This window comes from Mastigoproctus giganteus, unplaced genomic scaffold, assembly GCF_048544385.1.
Source record: "Mastigoproctus giganteus isolate SK-2022 unplaced genomic scaffold, ASM4854438v1 scaffold_31, whole genome shotgun sequence".
In the NCBI taxonomy this organism is placed as follows: Eukaryota; Metazoa; Arthropoda; class Arachnida; order Uropygi; family Thelyphonidae; genus Mastigoproctus; species Mastigoproctus giganteus.
This window is the reverse complement of record NW_028328308.1, coordinates 196,934-220,795: the sequence shown is the minus strand read 5'-3', so window position 1 is coordinate 220,795 and position 23,862 is coordinate 196,934. Positions and strand designations below refer to the sequence as shown.

At 45.5% G+C, this 23,862-nt stretch overlaps 1 protein-coding gene across 1 annotated transcript in view; it reads right to left on the bottom strand.

Annotated features, from left to right (window-relative positions):
* Positions 1–21,023: 21,023 nt before the first annotated feature.
* Positions 21,024–23,862, bottom strand: part of LOC150074866 (protein ABHD15-like) — an 87,632-nt gene continuing 84,793 nt past the window's right edge. Inside the window, exon 2 of the mRNA XM_090389450.1 lies at positions 21,024–22,423. Within this exon, the coding sequence (XP_090245576.1) occupies positions 21,115–22,320 (1,206 nt within the window). The 5' untranslated portion in view covers positions 22,321–22,423 and the 3' untranslated portion in view covers positions 21,024–21,114. The remainder of the gene's footprint in view (positions 22,424–23,862) is intronic.

Here is a 23,862-nt window from a genome sequence, read left to right as displayed (position 1 = left end):
ATGCTTTGCAGGTTTTGAGAGCATTAATGCCACTTAACCTCTGTATCATTTATCGAGGAACCTCTTTCTTTGGTTCAGCATCCTTCTCTGATTGTGTGATAGCTTTTTTTTTTTTTTTTTTTTTTTTCTACTTCCCAATCAGGTGGGTTCTGTTATCTTAAATGGGTGGCGTTCCGTTCTCAACTTTGGGTGGCATATTCCAATGGTCCTCAATCATTGGTTGATGTCCCCGTCCTTAGTTCCTCGTATTCCTTGGTGTTCATATTTGGCTTCATTACTCCTGTTGGCCTAGGTGGATGGCTATTTGTAGTTTTCTTCTGGAGAAGACGTCCTGGGCAAAGCGACTAAAGGCCGCAAATTCTTCTGGTGTGTCCAGGAGATGGTGTTCCTGGGTGTTAGGGATTATTATTATTATTATTATTTTAGGGTTGCCCGTAATTAAATACATTAACCCGTATTTTGTGTCTGTAAATTGCGTATGTTCTATGGTTGATTTGCCTGTTTTGCTAGACGAAAAAACCCCAGTTACTGGGGAGAAAAACCTTGCTATCTACACCTGAGACCGACTAACTCAGCCACGGAGTGAAAAAAAGCCCATTAACGTTCTCGCGTCATCGACGGGATTCGAACCCAGGCCTTTTCCACCCGGTGTGGGGAGGACGGTGACGATACCACTGTGCTACCGCGCAGTGGGTGTTAGGGATGTATTTAATTGTCGTGATCATTTAACATCTGATGTCTTCGTATATTTCACACCAATGCATAACGTGATGCCATGTTTCTAGTTCGCCGCAGAGACAGTGTAATTCTTCGATTATGCCCATGGCATTTAATTTGGCCTTGAAAGGCCCGTGGCGGGTGAGTAGAAAAGTAGTGTTTAGGCCTGGGTACAGCCATGCTGGAGCCTTGGGATACAGCTTGGTTACTTGGAGAATAAATTTTTTTTGTTACCGCTCCTTTTTCCACGTCTGTCCATCTTCCCTGCCAAATTTGTACGAGGTGGTCCACTATTTTTTGTTTCTCGTTTTTCCTGTTATTGGTGATGTCAATGGTAAGACCATTGTAGGTGGTTTGGGTTCCTTTGGCTAGTAGATACATAAGTCCGCAGCGGGTTACCTCTAAACCCAAGGGTAGGGTCCCCGCAAGGACCTGTAGGGCACTCGTACTAACCGTGTTACATGCTCTTGTTATTGTTAATAATATGTTGCGTTGGATCGTGTCCAGTATCCTTTCATTCACTGCTGTTCCTGCTTTCTTGTACCATATGGGAGATCCATATGTTATTATCGGGATGAAGATGGCTTTATAATACAGGGACAGGGTTCTCCTGTTTAGTCCCCAGTACCTGCGTGTAACTCTGGCAACGAGCGCTGTGAATTTCCACAGTTTCTCTTTTAGTTAGATTAGGTGCTGTTTAAATGATAAGTTCTGATCGATGATCAGTCCCAGATATTTAATTTGCGTTGACAGTTTGATTGTTTGTCCTGCCAGCTTGATTTGTGGTGGTCTTCTAAGGTTGAACCTCCCTCTCAATAGTACTGAGTTCGTCTTTGTTGGCGACATTGTTAAGGTGTGTAGTTTTGCCCAATCCTGGAAGGTTTCAAGGGCTTGGTTTGCGAGCGTTTCGAGGCTCTGGAGAAAGTAAGTAAGTGTGTGTGTGTAAGTGTTTTTAGGGCAAAGCGGCACCAGGGGCTCCCCCTCTCCGCGTAGTTTACGTTGTGGTGTATTACAGTACACTGTAAATGCCAGAGATTTAAAAGTGTATGGATCTTGGATCGTGTAATGTCGTGTACCATTGTTCTTCTGGCCATTTAGCCGTTGGACCCCTGTTGGGATCCAACGTTTCCCCACTTACGCCCCGTGGAGATAGGCCAGGAACTCCGTAGACTTAGTTTACTCTGGCAGGTCCTGCCGCTTAGTTTCCTGAGATTTCGGCGGCTAGGACCAAAAAAAAAAAAACTTTGAGTGGCATATTCCAATGGTCATCAAGAAAATAAAATAAAGTGATTTTTATTATTTGCGTTGACGTGGGGATATTATCGCTTTAATTTCTTAGGCCGAATGCTGGGCATATGGGGGTTTTGATGTGTGGGACTTCGCTAGCGTGAAGATAGAGGGGAGGGAGACAGAAGACTGGGGGGAAAAGGCAGAAGTATGGAGCCAATAGAGAAGGCGGCCCTAGTTTCAGTGGGGCATGCCCATGCCCCACCAGAGAGGAAACAGGGGATGGCGAGAAGGGGGGGACCGTGTGGCCCTCCCCTCCCCTGGGGAGTTAGGAATTATAGGTGAAGAGGGCTAGAGTGCCCTCTTCAGGTCTCCAATATGGCCTTTGTCTCACGTATGTTTCTCTTAGGTTCTGGAGAAAAAAGTGTAAAGTGTAAAGTTTATTTAGTGTCTAACGGCACCAGGGGTTTCCCTCATCTCCGCGTTGCTTTCATTGTGGGTGTACCAGTTCACTGGGAAGGCCAGAGATTTAAAAGTGTGTGGGAATTGTTCATGTGTTGTGTTCTGTACCGTTGTTCATCTGGCCATTTAGCCGCTGGACCCCTACTGAGGCCCAGCGTTGCCCACACTTAGCCCCGTGGAGGCAACCAGGTACACCAGTATTTTTAGATAAGTACTCTGGCAGGTCCTGCCACCTAATTTCCTGAGATTTCAGTGGCTAGGCCCTAAAAAAAAAAAAAAAAAAAGTGGGGGAGGAAAACGCTTGAATTTAATTAGGCCGAAAGAGGTTGCAAGTGTGTCGAGTTTGGCATTTAAAATTTTTACGTTGTGTGGGGCATTCGCTTTTCGCTGGCGATATAGGTAGAGTAGGGGAGAGATGGAAAGCTGGGGGTAAAAGACAGAAGTATGGGGTCAATAGGGAAGGCGACCCCAGGTATATCAGTGGGTCATTGCCCCACCAGAGGGAAATGAGGGGGGTGGGGTGGGGAGGGAGCAGAAAGTCCTTCCCCTCACCCCACTAGGGATAGGGAGAGAAAGTGGGCTGGGCAAGGGAGCCCTGCCCAGTTCGCCATAGCGGCAATTTGCAGTGTCTTCCAGCAAGTGCAGTCTGATGATGACTCGTTGGTGGGGCTTGGTCCTTTTCTAGGTGTGTGGGTTCTTCCTGGGTGCGACGACATCCTGGCTGGAGCCACTCCCACTGGTTCCTAGTTCGATGCTGTTTTATTTATTGTCCTTAGTATTTTGCTATCCTTTCCTCTGTGTTGATGTTTTATCAGTTTGCCTTTATTTGTTATTTGTGGTCGTCATCTATTCGTTGTGGATGGCTATTTCTGTTCGTCGTCTATTGAAGACGTCAAGTGCAAATCGGCTGAGGGCTTTGTATTCATCTTCTGAATCGAGGAGATGGTACTCTTGATTTTTCGGCAAGTATTGAATCTCAGTTTTAAGTCTGCTTCTGTGTTCTTCATAGCATTCACAGTCGTGCATAATATGCTGCCAGGTTTCAGGTTCTCCACAGGTGCATGTGGACTCTTCTATTATTCCGAGTGCGTTCAGTTTTGCTTTAAATGGGCCGTGGCCCGTCAGGAGGAAGGTTGTATTTAGCCCAGGATAGAACCACGACGGGGCTTTTGGGTACATTTTTGCGACTATCGGTATGAAGTATCTTGTAACTTGACCCTTTGGCGACATCTCCCATCTGTGCTGCCAAATCTTCAACATGTGAGCCACTATTCGTTGTTTCTCTACCGTCCGGCTGTTGGTTGTGTCCAAGGTAAAGTCATAGATGGAGGCAGGTATATCCTTGGACAGTAAATACATGAGTCCACATCTAGTCACCTCGAGGTCCAGCGGAAGAGCTCCTGCCAGGACCTGCAGAACGTGGGCGCTCACCGTTTTGCATGCCCTAGTTATAGTTAGAAGTATGTTTCTTTGGATAGTGTCCAGCAGTCTTCTGTTGACCGCGGTTCCGGCCTTCCTGAACTAGATTGGCGATCCGTAGGTGATTGCTGGGATGAATATTGTTTTATAATACAGTGACAGGGTCTTCCTGTTGAGTCCCCAGTCCCTGCGAGATACTCTTGCTACAAAGTGCTGCATAGTTCCTCAGTTTCTCTCTCAAGTAGGTGAGGTGAGGTGTAAAGGACAGGTTTCCATCCAGGATAATACCTAGATACTTTATTTGCTTTGCTAGTTTCATGGTGGATCCCGTTATCTTTATTTGCTGTGGTCGTCTGATGTTTAGAGAGCCTTTTAGTAATACTGAGTTTGTCTTGGTTGGTGAAATCATTAACATATTTGTTTTTGCCCAATTCTGTAAAGTTTGCAGTGCTTGGTTTGCTTGTGTTTCAAGTCCCGTTCTGGAGTCCGCTTCCACCATTAAAATGAGATCATCAGCAAAGGCCTGACTGGCCACATTTCCCAGGTCCAGAGCCAAGAAGTCATCAAAAACCATGTTCCAGATTAGTGGCCCCAGGACAGATCCCTGTGGGCAGCCCCTTCGGACTCTTTTAACAACTCTTCGGAAAGTTGTGACGACCTCAATTTTCCTATCCGACAGATATGCCCGGACACTGTTATACAAGTTTTCTGGGAGTGCTGCTTTCCGGAGTCTGCCAAGGACACTGGGCCACCAGACGGTGTCGAAGGCCCCAGCAAAATCCACTGCTATCACCAGAAAATACTTCTTGTTACTTTGGGTTGCCTTGGTTATGAGGTTTTGGACTGCTTCAATGGTCGAGAAGCCCGGTTTGAATCCATATTGCCTGGGTGATTCCAGGTTGGTGGTTTTGTAATGGTTCATGATCCTTTTGTGGAGCAGCCTTTCATAGAGTTTGCTTAGAGTAGAGAGTAGGGCTATGGGGGCGATATGAGGCTGGTTGGTCCGGAGGTTTTGTTGGGTTTTTTAAGATAAGTTTTAGGTGTGCAGTCTTCCAACTTGTCGGGAAGTTCCCAGTTTCCAGGCATTGGTTGAAGAGATTAAGTATCAGGTTTGGTATATATTCCACGGCTTTTTTGACCATCTCTGGTTCTATGAGATCCGGGCTGGGACATTTCCTGTTGCGCATTTGCAAAGACCGCACCCTGTAATTCATCGACTGTGAAGGGCGGTTCTATTTCTTGGGTTCTATACGTTTGGTTTGCCTGGCATATTATCTTTTGTTGTTCATTAAGGATATCTGGTGGTTCATGGATGATAGCACTAAGAATATTGGTAATCGATTCCTCCCACGTTTTGGTCAGGCTTCCATTGGGCATCCTCGTTACAGTGGATGCTTCTCCCCTGGGGAGCTTGTTTGTGGTGATTTTATACACTACGCCCCAGCGGTTCTCGTTCCCTGTCTTGGAGACCAGGTTTTCCCAAGAAGCTCGCTTGTTCTTTTTAATTTTTTCTGTATAGATGTTTCGCACCTCTTTGTATTGTTGCCGTAGTACTGCTACCTCTGTTGGTGGCCATGTTGTCCGTGCTCTTTGGAATTCTTTCCGTTTTGTCTGGACCTGTTTTCTCAATCTTTGTAATTCTGGACTTTGTAATTCAGGGCATGTCCCCGACTGAGGGGGTTTTCCTCTTCATCGCTGTCTCTGCTGCTTCAGTTATGATACTGGTGATTTTCTCTTGGAGTGTATCTGGGTTTTTAATCTCATTGTCCACGGCCTGTGTGTCCAGTTCCTCCAGCGTTTTTTGTGCCTAGCTGGTCAGTTGTACTCTGAAGAGTTCCCAGTCTGCCTTTTGGATTGTGAATCTGTTTGCCAATTGTCTGTTTGTAGTTATTTTTGTCATTGATCTTCTGATTTGGTAGGTTATTGTACGGTGATCCGATGTGGTTCAGGCATTTTGCACTGTCCAATCGGTCACGTGGGCTTCAATATTCCTCGTGGTCAGGGTGATATCAATCGTGGCTTCCCACAAGGTATTGCAGAATGTTGGCAGGTTAAAGGGTTGGTTTTTGACTGTGAGGATTGAATTTGCCAGGAATTCATCCAGTCTTTGTCCATTTCTGGTTCCGCGGCGGTCCGGTGTGGCACTGTGCCAAACAGGGGAGCGGCAGTTTACATCTGCTCCTACAATTATTCTTTGTCCTGCTACGGTTGTGGAGAACAGGACCATTATTGTTTACGATGGCAATCTGCGCTATACCAGGACTATTACAGCTAGGCGCATTATAGCCAAAGTAGCTTATGCGCCATCAAACCTCCATATCAACAACAACAATTACAGCTGGAGTCCCACAAGGCGGGGTCCTGTCAGGAATCTTGTTCTCAGCTGTTCTCGTGCCATTTGCGACAGGCCGAACTGACATCCTCACCTTTGCCGATGATATAAAAGTGTTTACTCCCATCAGCCCCGGAGACACTGCTGAATACATCAATACCTTAATCCTTCAGAAAATCTAGAACTTTGAGGCCTTCCTCTCCGGTTTCGGTCTTCAAACCAATCCTGAGAAGTTAAAACAGTTGACTTTCTCTCTCAAACGGAGCCCAACAATAGTGCAACCCATTTTAAGAGGATCGGCGATTTCTGCCGTCCAACAACATACAGATCTGGGCGTTATTTTTGATCAAAAGCTCTCCTTTCTACCGCACATAGACCACTTGGAAATAAAATTCTGTCCACTCCGGTGGATGATTAAACAACAACTAATGCACGTCCATGACCAGGCTGTTGGGTGCAGATATATTAAGACGTGTTGATCCGGTTATACTCTATGGAGCCGAAGTCTGGACTTCAACTGCTACGACCCATCTTAGACGGATTTTCGCGGGGGAATTCTGGCTAGTGAAGTGAGCCATATAGAAATTTCGGCTTCCCCCTACAGCAAGGGCAACCCAGATGGCGACAGCTCTCAACATGACATGTCTTTCTGACATCATTCAAGAGAGAAGACTCGTCTTTGCCATCAAAATGATGGTCGGCATTATTTCAATACCAGATTTCTGGGCTAACTGCGGATGGAGGATCCCGGTCCCAAGCCTTAGGGCAAATGCAATCCTACAAGCCATTCCAAACCGGTTAAAGCTATCTGATCGGTTCCTACCTGTGCAAAAGTTGCAAGACATACAGTCCTTGGACAGCGACCTCTACAAATTCGCAGTCGATAAGGAATATAGGCAGAAAGTACTCGGTCGACTTCCTTCCCAGGACCGCGTCAGAGGACCTTAGAACCTGCTACCGGACACCTATTCATCACTGCCTTGAATCCATCATCCCAGTGTTCAAACCTTTCAGGAGTCACAATGCTTTTTTTTTTGTGTTATTATGTTGTGTGATTTCTTTTATGTAAACCCCTGGCTTGTAGCCGTGAAGTGAGTTGTATACAGCAATGCGCTTTCTGTATATAATAAAGAGTTCTTCTTCTAAATCATCAGCGAAGGCCTGTGAGTGCACTCCCCAAGATTAATGTGCAGGAACTCGTCGAAGACTCTGTTCCAGAGCAGGGGGGGGGGGCCTAGGACGAACCCCTGCAGACACCCTCGGTATACTGTTCTGGTGATTCGGTGGTATGGTGTCACCACTTCTTAGCTCGTTGGAAGAGGTAAGTTTTAATGCTGCTGTATAAGTTGGCTGGGATTTTCGCTTGTCGGAGTCTCCCAGGACTCAGGGCCACCAAAGGGAGTCGAATGACCCGGCAAAGTCCACTGCTATGGCTAGGGAATGTCAGAAAAAATACTGCTAAGTATTTTTTCTGACATTCCTCAACAGTAACGAGAAGGTTCCTCATGGCATTCACAGTTGATAGTCCAGGCCTAAAGCCAAACTGATCGGGTGATTCCAGGTTGGCAGCAGAGTAGTAGGTTTGAATCGGCTTGTGTAGTAGTCGCTCCAGAAGTTTACTCATGACTGTGAGAGGGCGATAGGCCGTTACGAGTTCAGTAGTTGTGGGTCCTTGCTGGTGTTCTTGAGAATCAGTTTTACAGTCGCCATTTGCCATTTTTTGGGGAAGTATCTCTCTGACAAGCATTGATTGTACAGCTTTAGTAGTAGGTTTGGAGGCACTCGCTTAATAATCTCCGGCTCTAGTAGATCTTTGCCCGGGCATTTTTTCGACCGGATTTGTGCTGCTGCTTCTTATAGTTCCTTTAATGTGAATGGTTGCTCCACAGCTTCCATCTGGTAGTTTTCATTTTGCTTGCATAGGATTTTCTGCTTTTCTGTGTTTGGAGTAATCGCTTCCTTGAAGATGTTGTCCAAAATATTGTTAATGGACTGCTCCCATGTAGTTGCAAGTAAGCCTTGTGGGGGTTCTGCTGGTTGTGAGAGCTTCCCGCCTAGGGAGTTTGTTGGTGGTTACCTTGTATACCATCCCCATGGATTTTCATTTTCCATTGTTGTCACCAGGCGCTCCCAGGCACTCTTTTTGCTCTTGCAAATTTTATCTGTGTATTGGTTCCTGGCTTCCCTATACCTTTGTCTCAAGACTTCAACCTCATTCTCCGGCCAGGTCCTGCGTGCCCGCTGGAAATCCTTTCTTCGTTTTGTAACTTCCTTTCAGAGTATCTGAATCTCCTGATTCCACTAGAATACTGCGCCGGAGATTGGGATTTTCTTCCTAATTGCCATCTGAGTTACACTGGTAATGAGTTCTGTAACTGTTCTTTGGTGGTGATCTGGGTCTGATTCAGTCTCCTGTTCCTGTGGGCCACCAGATGCAGCTGCTTCCAATTGTTACGCAAAGAGGTCCCAGTTTGCTTTAGCAATCTCGAATCTATGTTGCAGTTGTCTGATGATCGGTACTGTTATTAGCGTTCTTGTAATCCTCTAGGTGATTAACCGGTGGTCAGAGGTCGTCCACGCGTTTTCCACCTTTCAGCCAGGGCAGTGAGCAGCCATGTTCGTTGTGCCAAGGGAAATGTCCCTAGTTGCCTCCCAGAGCGTGTTGCAGAACTTCGGGAGGTGGCGCGGTTTGTTTAACACGGTGAATCTCGATCCGGCTAGGAAGTCTTACAGGAGTTGTCCATTATGGGTCCCCTTCCTGTCCTGCGTTGTGCTATACCACATGGGTCAATGACAGTTGATGACCGCTCCAACTAGGGTTTTTTGGTTTGGGAGTGCATCCAGCACGTGCTGAAGGTAGTTAATTGCATATGTTATTTGCTGGCCTGGTCTGCAGTACAAAGGGAAACAACCACAAAGAAGGTGCCAATAGGAGATATAACGTGGGCACAAGCCGCCCAGGGAGTATAGACTTGAGTCACTTTAGTAGCCATCAGATAGGGATTTCGGAGTATCGCTGCCCGAGGGGTATCTTCGTCCGCTTGTATGAGCTTGTAGGCAAGCAGGTATCCCCTGACAATTTTCGCATGTGCATATGGTTCTTGCAGGAGGAGGATGTCGGCTCCCTCCTCATCGCAATTTACCCGGAGTTGGTCGGCCACCGCTCTGGCCCGCTGTGCACTCTGTTGAAAGATTTTAATCTCAGTGGTGTTGTGCTTTTTAGTTCGTTTCGCCATAATCTGTACTTTCTTGGTATATTCCTTTTGCCCTTAGGTAAGAGGGCCATTTTGAGTCTCTGATTGAGTGATTGCTTTCCATTCTTGATGAGTTACAGTCTGCATAGACGGGTTCTTTATTTTTATTTGGGCAGTCATTGTACCCGTGCCCTCTCTCAGAGCAGTGGCTGCAGGTTGCTGCCTGTTTTGCTCAGGTATGGGTGGTGTGGCCAAACCTACAACACGTAAAACACTTAAGCACGACAATGTATTCCCTTAATCGATGGCAAGTCCACTCAAAGTCGATTCTCGATTGAATCTTCAGCACTTTCCATTCAGCCGGGGCGAATTCCACCACGCACTTCAAGGCGTTTGCTTTCCTAGACTTTGTAGTAGTAGCAGTAGTAGTGGTATGTGAAGCAAGAAAGCAAGTGTATGAGCAACATCAGTCAAACAAAAAGAAAAAAAATTACAAAACAATCACCTCTAAATATTTGTCCAGTTCCTCCTTAAATTTATTTAATCTATAAATTTCCACAATGACAGATGGAAATTTGTTCCAGCAATTAACCACCAGCTGGCTAAAGGCAAATTTCCGCACATCTATTCTACATCTGTCTTTCCTCAATTTGAATTTATTCCCCCTTAGGTTCGTAATCTGAACAAGAGGAAGAATCCAATCAAAATCCAGCGTGCGTAACCCATCCAAGGCGTGCGTAACCCATCCAACTTATACACCTTAATTAGATCACCTCGCAGGTGCCTAGTATCCAGCTGCTGCAATTTGCAGAACTTAAACCTCTCCTGGTAAGAGAATCCCTTCATTCCCCTCACCAATCTTGTTGCCCTTCTCTATACATGCTCAAGCAAATCTACATCCTTCCTAAAATGAGGCCTTCACACCTGTACGCAGTATTCAAGGCGTGGCCAGACCATTTCCTTATACAGAAGGACAATCATCTCCTTTTCCCTGATAGCAAAATTCTTGTATATCATTGACAACACCCCATGACCTGCCTGGCAGCCTGTCTACATTGCTCAGAAAACTTCATATCTGACTGCACAATTACTCCCAGGTCTTTTTCATTTTCTACCACCTTAAGTTTAGTACCACACAGTTGGTACGTTTCTCTGGGGTTACTTCTACCCATATGCAGTACTTTGCATTTGTCAAGGTTAAACTTCAGTTGCCACTTCTTAGCCCATCTGCCCAAATTATCCAGATCCTGTTGCAGTAGCACACTGCCATTACTGTCATTAACAACCGTGCCAACCTTTGTGTCATCTGCAAACTTCGACACTAAGCCTTATAAACCTTCTTCAATATCATTGATAAATATAGAAAACAACAGAGGACCCAACACCGAACCCTGTGGGACTCCACTAATAACATTAGTCCAAGAAGAGCAGCACCCATTGATTACCACCCTCTGTCTTCTAGCACTTAACCATCCTTTTATCCATTGTAGCAACTTACCCTTAATACCATTCTGCTCCAATTTGTACAATAGTCTTCCATGCGCAACAGTGTCAAAAGCTTTCCTAAAATCCAAATATATGATATCAAAATTAATTTTTGCATCCAGTCCCTTTGTAATCACATCATAATATCCTATCAAATTAGTCAGACAAGATTTACCCTTACCAAACCCATGATGTGTCTGAATTATTGCTGCAGTCTTGTCTAGATGATCCTGCAATGCATCTTTAACCGGCGACTCCATTATTTTCCCTGGAACAGAAGTCAAACTAACGGGTCTGTAATTACTTGTGTCACACTTTGATCCCCCCACTTGTGAATTAGGGATACATTTGCACATCCGCAGTCCGTGGGGACCTCCTGTGAGCCCAAGGATGCTCCCATAATTATGCCTAAGGGTTATATTACTTCCTTTGCCGCCTCCTTTAATAAGTTACGTATCTAGGCTTAATCAGGTTTCGCGGTTCTTGATTTGATAGGGTTTATCTGAGATTCTTTTGGTAGATCTTCTACATTAACTCTTTCACATGAAAATCAATTTTTGTCTCAGGCTTTCTCTACAGAAAACTGTTGAACAAATGTGGTGTTATTTGAATGAAGACTTAGGTATAGATATAGACGTTACTAGGCTCACGACCAAACAACCATACTATGCATCATTCAAAATCACTATAGTAGAATCTAACTAAAATCTACTCAGCCTTGTATCATCTTAGCCTGCAGGGGCACAAGTGAAACACTTCTACACTACAAAGCGTACCTCAACCAGGATGGTGTAATCCCCAACGGATTGAAACCACAAATAAGGAAAGGAAAACCTGACTCAGACCCGCCGTTAAGTCGAAGTTTGGAGAGGAACGTTCCGGTTATACTGAACAAGACCTTCTTAAAGATTCAAACACTCTCACAGTTTAGTGATTATGTCGCTTGCCAGCGACATGATCACCCACCACTAACGCCTGAGGGAAGACTTATGAAGATTGGGGTGAGAACTACCTCCAGAACGAATCATAGACGATTGGTGAAGTTTGGATTAAAGACTGGCTCCAGCACTGAAGACGCTATGTACAACTTGATTACGCAGGCCACACATACAACTTCAAAATATACTTTAGCCATCATGGTGGACTTTGCTGGTGCCTTCGATCGACTGGGTGGCCCAGTGTCCTTCGGAGGCTTCGGCAGGCAAACACGTTCAAAAACCTGTACAATAGTCTAAAATCCTATCTCAGCAATAGAAAATTACAAGTTGTAAACAAATACCAGACTATGATAAGATGCATTCACACAGAGAGAGAGAGAGAGAGAGAGAGAGAGAGAGAGAGAGAGAGACGAGAGAGAGAGAGAGAGAGAGAGAGAGAATCTTTAATGTGCTTCACGGCCAAAAAGCCAGGGGTTTACATTTTTACAGCCTCCCGAAACTTCCGGGAAAATAGAACAATTAATTTACAAAAAGGTAATTTTACAAAGAAAACATTATAATACAAAGGAGAGAACTCCTTACGAGAGTTAAATCTGATTGAGCTGGCGTAACATCGAGATAAGAGCACCAGCTCAATCAGACAGGAACAGATGCAAGGTATACATCAGTCATTGCTGATTAGTCCTACTAGTCATAATTTTTTTCCAATAAGTCCGGTCAACAGCGAATTTGTTCGGGTCGGCATCAAGTGCCTTGGTTTGCTTGAGCATTTGCTGAAGGAGGAACCTGTCCGAGAGATGGAGGCCGACCGGGCTAGCCGAGTGGGTAAAGTACCTGCCCGGCAACCCAAAGGTCGCGGGTTGATTCCCGCCTCGGGCTTGGATCAAAGTACTGCAAAAACCTTGGGAGGTGCAATATGGCCACAGAAGCCGATGCGCCAACAACTACCAAATCAAAAAAATCAAAAAAAAAGAGAGATGGAGTCGCGCTGAATGCGAGTAGAGCTCGGGATTGGTCCTAAGGGCAGCAGGGGGAATCCTCCAGCCACAGGTATCCCAGAATGAAGGTGTTGCGATTATGCCTGTTATCATCTTGACTGTTGCTAGGAGGCGTTAGTCGTCGACTAAGGTGGGAAGCCGTGGAATCCCGAGAGAGTTGGCAAGTTGCGTGGTACGAATCAGAGCTGGAAGATTGTGTTTCCTGTTGGCCCACTTTAGGAGCCAGAATTCTGTGGCAAAGAGTGGTTTCTTTATTGATGGTGACGCTGACGCCCAAATTTCAGCAGCATAGAGTAAAGGTGGAAAGATGATTGCTCTTATGTACCTCACGGTTGTCTTTTTATCTCAGATATGAAGGAGATGCTGTTTTGCTATCCACCGGAGTCTTGAAGCATGTGTGAGGAGCATGTCTATGTGGGCGTTGAATCGAAGTTTGGAGTCGAATACAACGCCCAGATCACGATGGCTGGGTACAATTGAGATGAGGGTGTTGCCGACCGAAGGCTGGAGAGAAGAAGGAGTTTGCTTCAATGAATACACCATGAATTCGGACTTAGCAGGATTGATCTTGAGCCCGAACTGGCAGAGGTAAGATGTGACTGCAGTGAGAGTGTTGTTAATTTCCGTTTTTACCAGATCAAGGTCTTGACCAGGGATGATGGGAGTCAGTATCTTGATATCATCTGCATAGCTCAGTAGACATCGAGAATGTTCAACCAGTGGGAAGATAATAGATGAGGAATGGCCCAAGGCTCTGTCCTTGGGCCATTCCTCTGGTGCATTGTTCTGGACGAGTTCCTGGAGTTTGACCTGGGTGGAGCCAGACCCTTAGCCTTCGTTATGATCTTGTTCTGGTGGTTCAAGGTGACACAAGAGCGGCACTGGAAGCAAAAGCAAATACAGCTCTGGAAAAGCTCCAAAACTGGGCAGCACCACACAACCTCACAATTTCTGGTGAGAAAACAAAATCGATTCTCCTCAAGGGAAAGCTACAAATATGCAGGCCTCCAACAATGAAGTTAAATAACATCCCTATACGTCTCTACACAAGTAAAATACCTGGGAATCTACATTGACACCGGTCTTACCTTTCTCTCTCATCTGAAGGACTTATCCACAAAAATCCGAAAGTATACGGCCATGATAAGAAGAGTCAGCAGAGCGGACTGGGGTTTGAAGCATGAAGCTTTGTCTCTCATTTTTATAGTGGCGTTTCTCCCAGTTGTGTGTTATGGACCCTCAATTTGGTGTACAAAGGCCATCCTGGAAAAGAACAAGCGTAAACTTGACTCAATACAAAGATTCATGCTGTTGTCTATCTGCAGAGCATGTCGCACTGTCAGCACCCCTGCCCTACAGGTTATTACTGGATTCTTGACACTCTATCTTGAGGTGATTAAAAGGGGACTTTACTATCGATTAAAGAATGGAATTCCGACACAGTTGTTAAATCTTCAACTGCAGCTTACCAATGACCTGAAACAAGAAAGAAAACGTATCTTCAAACACCTTCAAGGACTTTTGGCAGCATTCATGGGAAACCACGCCCAAAAGAGAAATTACCAGAAGATTCCTTCCATCCATTGACATGACTTTCCCAAAGTCTCTTTCCTGGTTTTCACCTGGTCTGCAAGTTACATTCCTGATCACAGGACATGGGCTCTTTCAACAGAAATTGACAGCAATGGGAATTGAAAGCAATCCATTCTGCCACTGTGACGAAGAGGAGTCATGGGGGCATCTCATGTATGAGTGCCCTGCTTACGATGATTGTAGGCTCAATTTTTTTTACTGAAATCCAGGAGAACCCTCGTAACCATGAAACATACCTGCTTCAGAATGAAACAAAATATGAAGCCTTAACGAGTTATGTACAAGCTGTCTTTACCATCAGAAGGGCAAAGATTGCTGAACTTAGAGCTGCTCAGAACAACGACCCCCAAGTGCAAACACAAACTGTGGTCGGATAGCATTTTCCCAACTGATAAAAGAGTAAGACTGAAGATTAAAATACTATTCTGGCATCATTATGGTTGGCACTCCTTGAAAAGCTGACTCCCAGAGAATGCTTGGCCTTTGGTACTCGCACAGTGGCGCCTGCCCCTGTGACTTTTGATCCCTCTACCCATCCCCTATTTCTCCTTACTCGGGTGGACTGCCGAGTAAGGAGGTAGGAGGTAGCCAGGTTGTCCTTTAGGAGGTAGCCAGGTTGTCCTTTATTTTCTGGCTGGTCTCCGCCAGGGTCGCCTGAGCGTCCTGGACGAAGACCAAGTTAAAAAAAAAAAAAAAAAAAAAAAGAGAGAAAGAGAAGAGAAGGCCTGGGGAACAAATAAAGGACAACCTGGCTACCTCCTAGTGGTGTGTGCTGGGAAACGTGAGGTCCCACCAGGGGCCCTGCGGCCAAATGCCAGGACACCCAACAGAACCTCATGCAATTTGCCATATACAACAGACAACACTTTTCTGGCATTTACAGTAGTTCTGTATTTCTTCACAGCGTACATATGGCGCAGATGTGAGAAATCACAGGTGGGGCCTGACCCTGACACTATGCACTATGATGAAGGCCATCAGAGCTCCAACAAGGGCATACATCCAAACTTCTTTAATGTGCACAATTTTCTATCAAAATGCTAGAAGTCTGAGAAATAAACTTCAGACAATGGAAATTCTTCTCTTGTCATGATTGTATGTCATCATTTGTATTAGAGAGACATGATTGTCCACCAATGAAGAAGACCTCGCATTCTCTGAACCAGCTTGTTTCTCTGGCATTTTTGCCTCCAGGGAACGGGCGACTGGTGGTGGTGTAGGCATTCTCTTCAATACACAAAAATTCTCACTGACTAGCTCAGCCACTCTAAAAACAGAACTGTTTGAAGCTGCAAGAGCCTCACTCAGCATTCAAGGCCACAGACTTGAATGCCGTGTGCACATTCTACATCCTCTCCCACAGTAAAGAACACTTTACAAATGATCTCCAACTGGATCATTAATCAATGCCACCCCAAAGCAACATTATTTGTGTGTGTGGAGACTTTAATATTAGCTCAGGCCAACACAGTCTTCACAGCTTGTTATCTTCTAATCTGGTTGCAGTAGGTTTGACCCTGCAGAATTTTTCCCCTACCAGAGGCGCTAACCTGTTAGACCTAACATTTGCAACAGACACCCTCACCATTGGCAGCCAGCCTGAAACAGCCTTCATGTCAGACAATCTACCAGTAGCCCTCATTCTTCCAATCACTTTCAGGACATCCTGGCAACATCAGGCACCAGTTAAGAAGACAGGTAATTAGCCCTTCACTCCTCAATCCAGAGAAATGCTGCTTCGTAGCATCCATTTTTCCTTGGGAAGCCCTAAACTAATGTCATCCACAGTTCGAGCTGCACTTTCTTACCTGCTGGCTGCAGTCTATTGCTCGAACTGCAGCGTCAAAAACAGTTTCAATCTCCTGTCGAAGCAGAACATGGTGGACCCAAGATCTCAGCCTTAAATTTCAGAATGAACAAAGACTACATGCAAAATGAAAAGCAAAATCAGACCCAATAGACAGAATTGCATACTCAAGGGCCCGTGCCCAGTTCAATAGAAGCAAATCTAAAACCATTAAAGCCTACCTCGACAAAACAATCAAGATCGGAAGGCATCGTTTAAGGCAAAGCATGATGATGAATTCCCTCAACAACTTAATCCAATTGAATGGCTAGACTACATCACAAGATTTAAGTAAAGTCAGCATCAGACTTGAAGAGCATTCACAACAGTTATCAGCGAGATGTTCTCGCTTCTATCATCATCATCATCACAAAAAGAGAGCTTATCCAGGCCATCATTGATATCCCACCAACGTCTTGCACTGGATATGATGGGTCCCACAATTCATTTTTAAGAGCGTTTGTGTTTTCATCATTGATGCACTCCTAGGTATCTTTAATGGAATCCTCACAATGATAAGTTTTCCAACAGCCTGGAATCTATATATTGTCCAACCAAACCCCAATGGACAAGGTTTGACTTTAATTTCACAATTCAGGCCAATCATGAAAACCTCATGTCTCCTCAAAGTCATGGAGAATCGACTTCTTCCCATCCTAACCAACCAGGTTCTACCATGTGAATCACCATTCATTACCAACCTACTGCAAACCACCAACACCATTCTGGGGGCTCTACAAGATAGGGCTGAGATGGCAATTGTTTATCTGGATGTCCAATCTGCATTCCACAGCACAGACATCCAGCCCCTCCTGCAAATTTGTGAGGACGGATAGCAGATAAAAGGCAATATACTAGAATTCTTGAAGTCGCTACTTACGACTAGAGTCCTTCACTTGACTGTGAATAAAAAATCTTTCACAAGAAAAGTTTGTGTCGGTGTTCACGAGGGCGAAATTCTTTCAGAGCTCCACTTTACGACTGCCATCCCTCCATTCCTGTGCCAGCAAACAGAATTTATCAGTATCAGTTATGCATACGACTTGAAGCTCCTCTATCGGATCAACGGAACAGTCCGACCGTCTTCTGTTTCTGAAACCATTATCAACAGCCTTAAGAATTACATACTTGGCACAGTTTTATCTTAACATAAATCCCAACAAATCACAAATAGTGTTTTCACTCAAATCAAACCCAACGCAACTAAACCTGGAAATCCACGGAAACCCCATCATCTCAGTCACCAAGCACAAAGATCTCGGCGTTATATTCTGCAACACCATGTTGCCGACATTCACAACTAGGTCTGCAGTTCAAGATGGCTTCCCAAACAGCACCTCCTTCATGTCACAGAGCCTGAGTACACGCTCCAATACATATACCGATTTCTGCAGCCAGTCATCACCTACAGTTCAGAAATCTGGGCGTCGGCAACGAAAACCAAGCTAAAAACCATTGCATCTGATGAGTACTGGCTTCTTCGGTGGATCCTCTTCAAGCATAACCTTCCACCACCACTCATACAAACTTCAGATATCACCCAACTTCTAAATTACAGAAAAGTCTCCAATAGGATATTCACCCTCCGCTTGTTCGAATCAATCGAAATGATAGCGGGTGAAGTCAATACGCCAATTTTTTGGCGTATGTGCAATTGAAGATTCCCTCCGAAACCCTTAAGAGCCCTCCCCTCTCTGCAGTCTGTGTCGTGGAGGCTCAGAATAGGGGATAGATTCCTGCCCATGGAGATGCTCCACAACGTCCAGGAGATGGATGTGGACTACAAAAAGTTAAAAGAGAACAAATCGTACAGAAGACGCATCATCAGGGACCAGCTTTCGTCTTCAACCGAGTGACTGCCATTGTCTTTTCATGTGTTTTCATTTCCCAGGTTAATATCAATTTGAAATGTAAAATATGTAATTATACGTTTTATGTTCTAATATATGTTTTATGTAATTTCCTGTATTTCATGTTAAACCCCTAGCATTGTCGCTGTTGTGGGTCAGGCAATCATTGCATCAGCAATCATTTAAACATTTACTGCCTGCAATAAAGATATTAATAATTAATAACTCCTGCGGATTTGTATCCTTGTTTAGATCGAAGATAACAGCCGTTGGCCCTCTTCTCCTGGGTGGTCAGCAATTAGGCCTAAGGTTGCAAATTTCGGGTTTTTCATTATTACTTGTATTTCCTCTTGTGTTTCGGATTCAATGGCGATTCCTGCGCTTGGCATTTTCGTATGGATTTAATTCTTGTCGTTCTAAAGTCATCTCTCATAGTGTCCATGACCTTATTCTTGATTTCCTCGTTAGTTGCTGCTTCCCCTTCCTTGGGTCTAAGGATCGGCTTTGGAGGTTTGAAGAGTGTTTTCTTCTTTGCTTGTACTAGAATTTGTGCCGCATGTGCATTTGTAGGTGTCCTCAGTGCGGAAGAGTAAGAGAGAGCGCTGTGACCTTTGTTCTCTCTCTCTCTCTCTCTCTCTCTCTCTCTCTCTCTCACTCCCTCTTCCAATTAGGCTTCTAATTTGGCCATTGCTTTTTCCCTTGCATGGTGCTTGGCCATTAATATGGCTTCGAGTTTAGACCATGTGGACACAATGTTCCCCCCCCTTACGGATGTGGTAATGCGGGATTTAGCGCTTATTCGCCCATCACAGGTAATAATAGACCCAGGCCTGGATCCTAGTGCCAGGGTTGGGCACCAGGCAGCAGCTGCCCAGCCGTTGGCTGCTCCCTGGTGGAAAAGTGGCCTGACACAAACCAGAACACACATAAACATCTCACACCCAAACATTTACACTTTTCCAGGCCCGCTATACAGAGTTCCTGTACGAACACAGAAGGCAAGGTGGAGATGGGCTTTTAACCACCCTGAAACGCAATTACACACGCACACACATACAGAGGTTCCCACATGAGAATGTATATGTAAAATTGTATATAAATCCTGTATATAATGTATATGTATAATAATGTATATGTATATAATGTTAATGTATAAATCTTGAAAATGAACGTAAAATTGTGTGTGTAAATAAATGAAAATAAATGAAAATGAACGAATGAATTCCACTAGATCCGGTCTCAGGGGTAGATAGCAAGGTTTTCCTCTTCTACCCCCCCCGAGAAATTGGGGTTTTTTCGTCCAGAAAACAGGCAAACAGGCAGAGAACGCACGCAATTTACGGACAAAATAAATATGGGTAGATGTAATCATTTATAGAGGACCCTATAATACCATAATTTGGTTTATAACACATCCCCTCTCCGAGTTTCCACGGTAGTGCACGGCAGACACCCCAGATTGTTATAATGATAGCCTGTAGTCCGGGCTGTGGACATTGAATCCTAACGATGGTAATGTCGAGGACCAGCGGCATCACTGAGAGATCCCCTAATCGGCATCAAGTGTTAAGTCAAAGCTGCTTTTTTGAAGCAACATGGACAACGGCCTGCAATTTCACAGTGGCATGTCGGAGAGGGCCCAAATGTCTTTCAAGTAGCAAGCCCTTTTTTCTCTGGAGGGGTTATTTTGGATGTCGCAATATTCATTCAGAATTTGCCTTGCCGGGACTCGCCTTGCCGGCCTACAGTCTGACCTGGATCCATTGGAATGAAGCAGACCTCGTTCCAATGAGGGCGCGACTAATTCACTCCTCTGGACTGGTGACTACACCAAAGGCAGAATGCATACAGATTCCACGCGGTCTATTTCAAGGAGCTGGTGAAAGTGCTCCACAAATCGCGCCGATTTTCCACTTGTGGCCAGAGGTCAAAGTGGGCTTTCGCTTTGGGGATGACCGAATGTGTTCGGACTTGCTTGGCTATCGCACTCACTTTTCGTGGATATGACAGCGCATGATTAACTCCATGGAGAGTGTTGACTTACATTACTATCGCTATTCTGTTTTCAGGTTATTCTATTGGACCTTCTGTTTTAACAAATTTCGATGAAAAGCTAAAAAATTCTGTTTATACTCCGACATGACAACCAAGTCAGCAGAGTTTACAATAAATCGTCAATACAAATATTTATCGTATTTAGTAGTCACGGGTTTGAACCCGGTCCACTCAAGGAACGCGTACAATCTACTCTCGCTCCTGACCACTGGGCTACGTCAGTCCTAGTCTCATTAGTACATATCGTTGAGTTAGCACCAAATGGCGTCATTCGCTGTTATGGGTGTGCTGTTGTGCAAAGCGCATTAAGTGTCTAACGGCACCAGGGGTTTCCCCCATCTCCGCGTTGCTTTCATTGTGAGTGTACCAGTCCACTGGGAGGGCCAGAGATTTAAAAGTGTGTGGATCATGTGAGGATGTAATGTTTATGTACCGTTGTTCCTCTGGCCATTTAGCCACTGGACCCCTGCTGAAGCCCAACGTTGCCTGCACTTCGCTCCATGGAAGCAGACCAGGTAACCAGGAGTTTAAATTTGCATTCTGACAGGTCCTTCCACCTAGCTTCCTGAGATTTCAGTGGCGAGGACCTACTAAAAAAAATTGCATAGGGACATTGCGTAGAATTCGAAAAGCCAAAATGGCAGACGAACAGTGTAATTTAGATACAGTTAGTTTTGACGTGTGGGGCATTCACTTGCGTACAAATAAGGTGGGTTGGGGAGAATGAAGATTGGGGACTAAAGACGGAAGAATGAGGTCAATGGGAAGACCACCCCAGGTGGAATCAGTGCCCGACTAGAGGGAAGGTGCTGTTTTGTGCTGTTCCGTCGATGAAATGAAATAAGGCGAGCTGGACACTGGGATATGTGTGTTTAGTGAAATAAGGAAACGACATACGAATGCTGGGGTGGCCACATGACTTCGCCTGGCACAACCATATTTATTGAAATCACTTCGACGACCACGCAGGGTTGAGAAAGACAGCGGGTGAGGAAACATCAACTGGATGTGGACTTGTAGTGGACGTCGTCCATGGCAGTAAAGTCCAAGGTCACTTTCAGGAAGTCCAGGGCCAGGTTTTGGGCCCACGAGTGGGACTCGTCTTCCCGGTACTGCAGGAACGCTCCGTGCCCTCCCTTCGCGGTGGTAGCGAGCAGCAGATGAGGGTATAGTTGGAAAACGTCGTACGGAATGACGTCGTCTGGAACAAGGGGGTCATCTCGACTGCTGATGCACAGAAGCGGCACCGACATCTCGTCAGCATCTCGCAGAGGGGCATTCTTTTCCCAGTATTGCTCGGCGGAATCGCAGTTGCTCATCCGCCAGTATACCCTCCGCTCGAAGTCCGACAAAGTGAAGCTCCCCAAAGCAGTATCGACGTCCACGTTCTTCTGGAGCGCATCCTCGTGACGACACAGGAAACGGCGGAGGAAGAACAATCGCAGAAACGCATAGACCCACGGCATCCCTTCCTCGTACAGCCTCTCGGGGTCATACAGTGGCGAGATAGCGACGGCAGCTGAAAGGAAAGCGGACGATCCGAACTCTCCCAAGTACGACAGGAGCAAATCGGCTCCAGAACTGCACCCCACGGCAGTGAGCCTCGAGCTTGGAAGGTGGCAACGCAGAAATTTAATCACTTGCCGCAGGTCAGTCGGGTCTCCGTAGGACTGGAGCTTTGGCGTGGTCAATGGGCTTCCTCCTTGACCTCTTCTGTTGAACACTACGGGACGAAACCCCCGGCGGATGGCCGCGTCGCACAGCAACCCCATTGAGACTGCATCTCCGGGGAGGTCTGGGAGAAGTAGGAGAACTGGACTTGACCTCCGTATTGCCGCATTTTCCGAACGCCAGTAGTCGACACGAGCCCAGTCGAGGGCGACGATGCCCCGGTCTTTAAGCTGGAGGAACTGTCGCTCGAACTGCACTTTGTGCTGCGAAAGGACAAAGGTCGCCACGAGATTTTGGATGAGCGGGTTTCGACCCCAGAATGGAGGGCAGTACGACTGTCGCAGTCCCGGAATCTTCTCCAAAAAGTGTCTCGAGAAGGCAGACTCTTTGAACCAGAGGGTGGGCGGAGAGCCGGTGGGTCTCGTGAGAACGGTGACAATGTGAACAACCGTGGCGACGAAGAAAACCACCGCACTGAGCGTGGAAATGGGGGCGAACACGAAGACGTGGAGGAGTTCTTCAATAGAAGTCATCCCGGAATGTGTGCTTCGGCTGACATTGTTCGAACGGAGACGAGTCTGTTAACCCACGGAGTTCCCGGAAAAGCTTTCACCACCACGCCGAACCCAACGAGACCTGATAAGAAAAGAAAAAAAGTGGAATTAGCAAATGACAGTCGTTTAAGCCAATGGAGAAAAACAGATAATTATTTACTTGCAAACTTCTCACCTACAGGGCAAGCAGGCCCTAGACAAAAAAAGAGATAACGCTGAGAATTACAGGGAATCAATAGAAAAGAGTCACTGCTATTGGAATTCATGCAAAATGAGGATTAACAAAACACAGCAAATTCCACAAGCAGTGTCTGTTTTCTATTGATTCTCTGTAATTCTCAGCGTTTTTCTCTGTAATTCCCAACTATGAAGATCGATGTTTTGATTATTCAATACTTGAAGGAAACCAAAGAAAAGGACACCCAAGCAAGTGACGAGGACGAGGGCCGGTCAGTCAGTAAGAAATCGGTTTTATAACGAGAATTCAAGCGGGGTACAGTGAAAGTGTTTGTCGGAGAACAAATGGACAATCGATAACAGAGTTCATGATGTTGTAGACAAAAAGTGATCCTCGGAGTTGTCGTCTGGAGCGAAGAGGAACGATTCTGAAGCGACCACAAAGAGCGTCATAATTTCGACGGTGAAAGGAAAGGCAATTTCGTAAGCAAGAATTTAATTTGAATTCTCTCAAGTCTGTATAAGCCGCTTGTAGAGAAGATTGAAGAAGAAGAGAAGAACTTTGTCACTCTTGGAAATAGAGAAAGAACGCTTGATTAATCCAAAAAGTCTGAGCTATTACGTGATCAACTTGGGAAGGGGGAATGAAAGTCAGATCGAGAGAGTTTCCAAAATAATAATCAGTAAGTTCAGAGTGCACAATTCGAGCGAAAGCGACATAATTTACATTTTAATGTGTTTAGAACAATTTTTTATTGAATCAGAGTGAGAAGCGAATCAAGAGAGGACTGGAGTCCATTGCTATCAGTTGAAGAACGAATAACTTTGTAAACTTTAATATCATCTGCATAGAGTTGCCACTCCACATTAACGGAGTGGCAACTCTATGCCCCCTCTTTCCTTCTGGTGTGGCATGGGCCTGTCACTGATTTTGGGGTCATCTACTCTATCGACCCTATACTTCTGTCTCTCACCCCCCCAGCCTTTAGTCTCCCCTCCCCCTCTAGCTTTCCAACTAGCGTTCATCCCATGTCAAAATTATCCTAGCCTTACACCCAAAATTCTTAATTCCAACACTGTATAACTTAAAACTCCTTTGGCCTGACCCAAACTCTAGCGCACCCCCCCTCCTCATTTTTTTTTTTTTTTTCGGGTCCTAGCCACTGAAATCCCAGGAAATTAGGTGGGAGGACCTGCCAGAGTACTTAATTAAAAATACTGGTGTACCTGGCTTGCCTCCACTGGGCTAAGTGTGGGCAACGTTGGGCCTCAGTAGGGGTCCAGCAGCTAAATGGCCAGATGAAGAACGGTACACGACACTATATCCATACACTTTTAAATCTC